This window comes from Anolis sagrei, chromosome Y (genome assembly GCF_037176765.1).
Source record: "Anolis sagrei isolate rAnoSag1 chromosome Y, rAnoSag1.mat, whole genome shotgun sequence".
Classification (NCBI taxonomy): domain Eukaryota; kingdom Metazoa; phylum Chordata; class Lepidosauria; order Squamata; family Dactyloidae; genus Anolis; species Anolis sagrei.
Window position 1 is genome coordinate 3,164,560 of NC_090035.1, and position 7,560 is coordinate 3,172,119.

General features: G+C 43.5%; 1 protein-coding gene across 1 annotated transcript; it reads right to left on the reverse strand.

The window, feature by feature from the left end:
- Positions 1–254: 254 nt before the first annotated feature.
- On the reverse strand, positions 255–6,712 carry LOC137095324 (cytochrome c oxidase assembly protein COX19-like). The gene is made up of 3 exons (XM_067461823.1): positions 6,562–6,712; positions 2,193–2,304; positions 255–590 (listed from the first exon to the last, which is right to left on the reverse strand). Exons 1-3 carry the CDS (start codon positions 6,641–6,643, stop codon positions 503–505), a joined length of 282 nt encoding a protein of 93 aa, XP_067317924.1. The 5' UTR covers positions 6,644–6,712; the 3' UTR covers positions 255–502.
- Between the last annotated feature and the right edge of the window lie 848 nt (positions 6,713–7,560).

The window sequence follows — 7,560 nt, forward strand, 5'->3', positions numbered from 1 at the left end:
GTAAGAACACGGTCCAGAGTGACCCCCAGGGATTTGGGTGCGCTGCAATGCTCCAGTGGGATTCCTTCCTTCCCAGGTCATAATCCTCAGAGCTCGGGATGCTTCTCTGTTCTTGAGATGAAAGGCACATATCTGTGTTTTAGATGGATTAGGGATCAGCTGGGATCAGCAGTAAGAGCACCTAGAGCAGATGCTCAGAGGTCAATAAATCAACATGAGAACAGGGTGCAGAAGTAAGGAATACACTTCCAAAATCCAGTATGCAAAGACACTTTATCATTCCAGCTTCCTGCCTGAAATAAATATCTCCTGGTTGCTGGTTCAGCCAGCCAAAGGAGAACAAGACCTTGCAAGGGCATTAAGTTCTCCTCTCCTCAGGAATACGGTCCCACTCCCTGGCGTAAAACTATCTTCCAAGAACCACTTCACGTCGGAATAAAATACTGCAATGTACAATATGTACTACTGTAGACAAGGTGCTCCTCCAAAAAACGGGAAAGCTTCACAGCACCTGAGGCTGGCTTGCTGGTTTCTCTTCTGTTTGGTCTTTGAAGCCCAGTTTTTCCAGCGGCTCTCTGGCCATAAGTTGCCTGTGGGAATGAAAAGGGAAAATATAGATATGAGAAAGTATCACTGTTCGTTATGGTGCTTCACAATGTCAACTCTAAATGGATTGTCTCAGGTAACAGGCCAACTAAGGAGGCTGTCGAGGTCCTGAACCGGTGCTTGGCCGCTGTGACGGTCTGGATGGGGGCACACAAATTGAAATTGAATCCAGACAAGACAGAGGTCCTCCTGGTCAGTCGCAAGGCCGAACAGGGTATAGGGTTACAGCCTGTGTTAGACGGGGTCGCACTCCCCTTGAAGACGCAGGTTCGCAGTTTGGGTGTGATCCTGGACTCATCGCTGAGCCTGGAACCCCAGGTTTCAGCGGTGACCAGGGGAGCATTTGCACAGCTAAAACTCGTGCGCCAACTGCGCCCGTACCGTGGGAAGTCTGACTTGGCCACGATAGTCCACGCTCTGGTTACATCCCGTTTAGACTACTGCAACGCTCTCTATATGGGGTTGCCTTTGAAGACTGTCCGGAAGCTCCAATTAGTCCAACGCTCGGCAGCCATGATACTAACTGGAGCGGAGCGCAGGGAGCATACAACTCCTCTGCTGCACCAGCTCCACTGGCTGCCGATCTGCTACCGGCTCAATTCAAAGTGCTGGCGTTGGCCTTTAAAGCCCTAAACGGTTCTGGCCCAATTTACCTATCCGAACGTATCTCGGCCTATCAGCCCACCAGGACCCTAAGATCTTCTGGGGGGGCCCTACTCTCTATCCCGCCTGCTTCACAGGTGCGGCTGGCGGGGACGAGAGACAGGGCCTTTTCTGTGGTGGCCCCGCGGCTATGGAATACCCTCCCCATGGAGGTAAGATCATCCTCCTCGCTGATGGTATTCCGGAAAAGACTAAAAACCTGGATGTTCGAGCAGGCGTTCGGTTAACTCAGTGCAATAAGTGTAATGATTGAAGGACTGGCAAATTGGACGACGAAACTGGATCGCGATTTTAGTCAAGAGATGAATTGGATTGTTTATTGATATATGTATTGTGGATCGTGTTTTTATGCTTTTAAACTGTATACTGTTGTTTGTTATAAGTTGTTGTAAACCGCGTTGAGTCGCCGGCTAGGCTGAGAAACGGCGGTATACAAGTATAGCAAATAAATAAAAAAATAAATAAATAAACTTTGCCTTTTCTCCATGTGTTTTGGAATCCAAAAATGGAGATGAGCACCACACCCCAAAGTCGGACACGACTGGACTTGATGTCTGGGGAAAACCTTTCCTTAATACATACTTTGGTAGGAAAATCTCAAGGCCTTGTGAAACTACAACTCCCAGGATTTCATAGCATTGAGCCATGGAAGTTCAAGTAGCATCAAACTGCATTAATTCTGCAGCGTAGATGCACCCTCAAAGGACTGGTGACTGTTTGGGGTTCTTTTTAGAGAAACATCAGCTCTGGTTTTCTACAAGGAAGCATTTCCAACAACGAGCACAGATGCAGAAATAAATATAATACCAAACCCAGAGACACAACAGATACCGAGAGGCCAGCAAAAGCTGGCGAAATATGGGGCAAACGAGAGCAAACATCCATCCGTTGCGGTGATGTTTTGCAAGAACGGACGCACTCGCCTCTCCATTCTGCATTCTAAGTATTCCTTGGATTCCTCTCTGCACAAAGCGTTCTCAAAGTGATTCGCCCGGAGACACTGCATGAATTTTTCCTTGAATGCCGTACATTCACCTGGGACAGAAAGAAAGAAAGGACGTTTGTGAACATCAAGGGAACAGGCGTCAGAATTCACAGCAACATGAGCAAAATGCAAAGTTTCAATCCTCCAGCATATTTTGCAATTAAAGCCAGAGCGAGCCAAAGAAAATGGGTTCAAAAACACAGAGAGGCCTGGGAGCTGCAGTTTGGTGAAGCACCAGCACTTTTGGCACAGAAGGCAAAAGACACTGTAAAACTTACTTACTTAGGCGATCCCTCGTAGCTTGAGGATGATTGACTTCCAGATGTTGGGTCTTGTCGGTGGGTCCGTAGGTGACTGTGGAGACCTATTCCTGTATGTTCTCCATGGTCCTGGTCAGGGTTGGCTTGACGCGCCTTCTTCCTCTTGGCACATTTCTCTCTCTCTAATCCTCCATTCGTGCCTCTTGAGAATTCCGCAGCACTGCTGGTCACAGCTGACTTCCAGTTAGAGCGCTAAAGGACCAGGGCTTCCCAGTTCTCGGTGCCTATGCCAGAGTTTTTAAGGATGATTGACTTCCAGATGTTGGGTCTTGTCGGTGGGTCCGTAGGTGACTGTGGAGACCTATTCCTGTATGTTCTCCATGGTCCTGGTCAGGGTTGGCTTGACGCGCCTTCTTCCTCTTGGCACGTTTCTCTCTTTCACCCTCCATTCGTGCCTCTTCAAATTCTGCAGCACTGCTGGTCACAGCTGACCTCCAGTTGAAGCTCTCAAAGATCAGGGCTTCCCAGTTCTCGGTGTCTATGCCAGAGATTTTAAGGTTGGCTTTGAGCCCGTCTTTCAGTCTCTTTTCCTGCCCTCCAACATTCTGTTTCCCGTTCTTGAGTTCGGAGTAGAGCAACTGCTTTGGGAGACGGTGGCCGGGCATCTGGAGTTGATGGCGGGCGACCATCGCTTCAGTGCTGGTGGTCTTTGCTTCTTCCAGCATGCTGACCTTTGTCCGCTTGTCTTCCCAAGAGATTTACCTATGGACCCACCGCCAGGACACCAATCCTGGAATTTTGCAGCACTGCTGGTCACAGCTGACCTCCAGTTGGAGCTCTCAAAGATCAGGGCTTCCCAGTTCTCGGTGTCTATGCCAGAGTTTTTAAGGTTGGCTTTGAGCCCATCTTTCAATCTCCTTTTCTGCCCACTAACATTACATTTTCTATTCGGAGTAGAGCAACTGCTTTGGGAGACGGTGTCGGGCATCTGGACAACGTGGCTGGTCCAGCGGAGTTGATGGCGGAGGACCATCGCTTCAATGCTGGTGGTCTTTGTGACGTCTGTAGACAGACCATGTTTCGCAGTCATATAGCAGAGTTGGGAGGACAATAGCTCTATAAACAAGCACCTTGGTATCCCTACGGATGTCCCGGTCCTGAAACACTCTCTGCTTCATTCGGAAGAATGCTGCACTCGCAGAGCTCAGACAGTGTTGACGCTTGTAGACAGTCCACATCTCACAGGCATATAGCAGGGTTGGGAGGACAATAGTTTTGTAAACAAGCCCCTTGGTATCCCTACGGATGTCCCGGTCCTGAAACACTCTCTGCTTCATTCGGAAGAATGCTGCACTCGCAGAGCTCAGACAGTGTTGACGCTTGTAGACAGTCCACATCTCACAGGCATATAGCAGGGTTGGGAGGACAATAGTTTTGTAAACAAGCCCCTTGGTCTCCTTACACATGTCCCGGTTCTCAAGCACTCTCTGCTTTATTCGGAAGAATACTGCACTCGCAGAGCTCAGACAGTGTTGACGTTTGTAGACAGTCCACGTCTCGCAGGCGTATAGCAGGGTTGGGAGGACAATAGTTTTGTAAACAAGCCCCTTGGTCTCCCTACGGATGTCCCGGTTCTCAAGCACTCTCTGCTTCATTCGGAAGAATACTGCACTCGCAGAGCTCAGACGGTGTTGACATTTGTAGACAGTCCACATCTCACAGGCATATAGCAGGGTTGGGAGGACAATAGTTTTGTAAACAAGCCCCTTGGTCTCCCTACGGATGTCCCGGTCCTGAAACACTCTCTACTTCATTCGGAAGAATGCTGCACTCGCAGAGCTCAGACGGTGTTGACGTTTGTAGACAGTCCACGTCTCGCAGGCGTATAGCAGGGTTGGGAGGACAATAATTTTGTAAACAAGCCCCTTGGTCTTCTTACGGATGTCCCGGTTCTCAAACACTCTCTGCTTTATTCGGAAGAATACTGCACTAGCAGAGCTCAGACGGTGTTGACGCCTGTAGACAGTCCATGTCCAGACGGATGTCCTGGTCTTCAAACAGTCTCTGCTTCATTGAGAAGAATACTGCACTCGCAGAGCTCAGACGGTGTTGACATTTGTAGATAGTCCATGTCTCGCAGGCATATAGCAGGGTTGGGAGGACAATAGCTTTATAAACAAACACCTTGGTCTCCCTACGGATGTCCCAGTCCTCAAAAACTGTCTGCTTCACTAGGTTCTTGTGGGTTTTTTTGAGCTATATGGCCATGTTCTAGAGGCATTTTCTCCTGACGTTTCGCCTGCATCTATGGCAAGCATCCTCAGAGGTAGTGGGGTCTGTTGGAATTAGGAAAATGGGTTCATATATCTGTGGAATGACCAGGGTTGGACAAAGTGCTCTTCTCTGCTGGAGCTAGGTGTGAATGTTTCAACTGGCCACCTTCATTAGCATTAGAAGGCCTGGCTGAGCCTGGGGGAATCTTTTGTTGAAAGGTGTTAAGATGTGCCTGGTTGTTTCCTCTCTGTTGTTTTGCTGTTGTAATTTTTGAGTTTTTTTAATACTGGTAGCCAGATTGTGTTCCTTTTCATGGTTTCCTCCTTTCTGTTGAAATTGTCCACATGCTTCTTGTGGATTTCAATGGCTTCTCTGTGTATTCTGACACAGTGGTTGTTGGTGTGGTCCAGCATTTCTGTGTTCTCCAATAATATATTCTGCTTCATTCGGGAAAATGCTGCACTCGCAGAGCTCAGGCGGTGTTGAATTTCAGTGTCATTGTTGACTTTTACGTCTTAACGTGGCATTGAATTATTACATAAATATATATAATATATAAATATATAATATATAATATATAAATATATAATATATAAATATACCAACATATTATACATAAATGAGGTGAATAATAATAATAATAATAATAATTACTATTATTATTAATATATAAATATATAATATATAATATAATATATAAATATAATATAATATATATATATAATACATAAATATATAATATATAAATATACCAACATATTATACATAAATGAGGTGAATAATAATAATAATAATAATAATTACTATTATTATTAATATATAAATATATAATATATAATATAATATATAAATATAATATATATATATATATAATACATAAATATATAATATATAAATATACCAACATATTATACATAAATGAGGTGAATAATAATAATAATAATAATAATTACTATTATTATTAATATATAAATATATAATATATATTATAATATATAAATATAATATATAAATATAATATACATAAATATAAAATACATAAATATATAATATATCAATATATAATATATAAATATACCAACATTTTATACATAAATGAGGTGAATAATAATAATAATTACTATTATTATTATTATTATTAATTTATAAATATATAATATATAACATTATAATATATAAATATTATATATATATAATACATAAATTTATAATATATAAATATATAATATATAAATATATATAATATATAAATATATAATACATAAATATATAATATATAAATATACCAACATATTATACATAAATGAGGTGAATAATAATAATAATAATTATTATTATTATTGCCAAACTGGGGTTGAGACACAGCAGGGTAAAAATGCAGTAAATAATACATAAAATTGCGCTTTTCCTGCATGGCAGAAGAAAGAGGGTAAAATAATATTTACTATTATTTTAAAAAATATAAATGGAGAGCCAGGACAGTTCCAGAGGGATCAGGCTTGGTCGCTTTAAAACCGGAAGTGTCTTTCAAACACTTTTTCTCCCCACCTCTAGAGAGCTTGAGTGTGAGCGAGAGGAGTGCGCACGCGCCACTCAGAAAGGGACGGTCGCTTTAAAACCGGAAGTGTCTTCCAAACACTTTTCCTCCCCACCTCTAGAGAGCCCGAGTGTGAGCGAGAGGAGTGCGCATGCGCCCACTCAGAAAGGGACGGACACCTTCGAGGGACAAACTTATCCTCCGGTTTTTGTTTTTCGTTCTCTCAAGCTTCCTACCGAAATGATCCAGAGGGAAGGAGCCTTTGTCCGGAGGCCTCGGCTTGAAGCTTTTCGCCCCGAAGTTCATCGCCGTCGACATGGCGGAGAGGAGACGGAGCGGGACTCGACGAGGAATGTGCCTGTCTTCGCTTCCGGCATCCGGGTCATCTGAGGGGCGGGGCCTAACGGCAAAGCCACGCCCTCTCCCTTAGGCCACGCCCATTTTCTAAGTTGCCAGCTCAAAGGAGTCTTGGGTGGCTTGATTATTTCTCTCTCTCTCTCATATATATATATATATATATATATATATATATATATATATATAATTTATATACAAAGAAATAAATTATTTATAAATACTATTATTTATAAATAAATATTAATATTAATGTTTACTATTATATATATATATAAATATATATAATAAACAAAAGTAGTCTGCAGTGCCTTTCATGTTCCTTGATGCGTGTGTAGGCAATGCTGCTGCGTTTGGTGGTCCCTATGGAGACTTCTTGTCCACAGCTGCATGGTACACGGTAGACTCCACCAGCTTGATATCTTGGCTAGAGAGGCCTTCTCTGTGGTGGCCCCTTGACTCTGGAATTCGTTCCCCAGAGATATTAGGCAAGCCCTCACCCTGGCAATCTTCAGGAGGAGCCTGAAAACTTGGCTGTTCCAATGTGCAGCACCATTAAAGCCTTGGCAAACCGTGCAAAAAGAATCTGCAAAGCTCACCTCCTCCAAGATGGACTGAAGCACTTCAACTGGGCTCTCCAGGCCAATGGAGACTCCACCTCAGACATCAGAAGAGCTGCAAGACCACCGAGAAGAAGTCACGAGAGTCAAGACCACCCAGAGGGAAAGAGTTCTTGCCATACGTCAAGGCAACCACTGACCGCATAGGGAAGCTGATGAGGAAACACAACATACAAACAATCTACAAACCCACCAAGAAAATCCAACAAATGCTACGTTCAGCAAAGGACAAGAGGGATCCTCTCACCTCGGCAGAAGTCT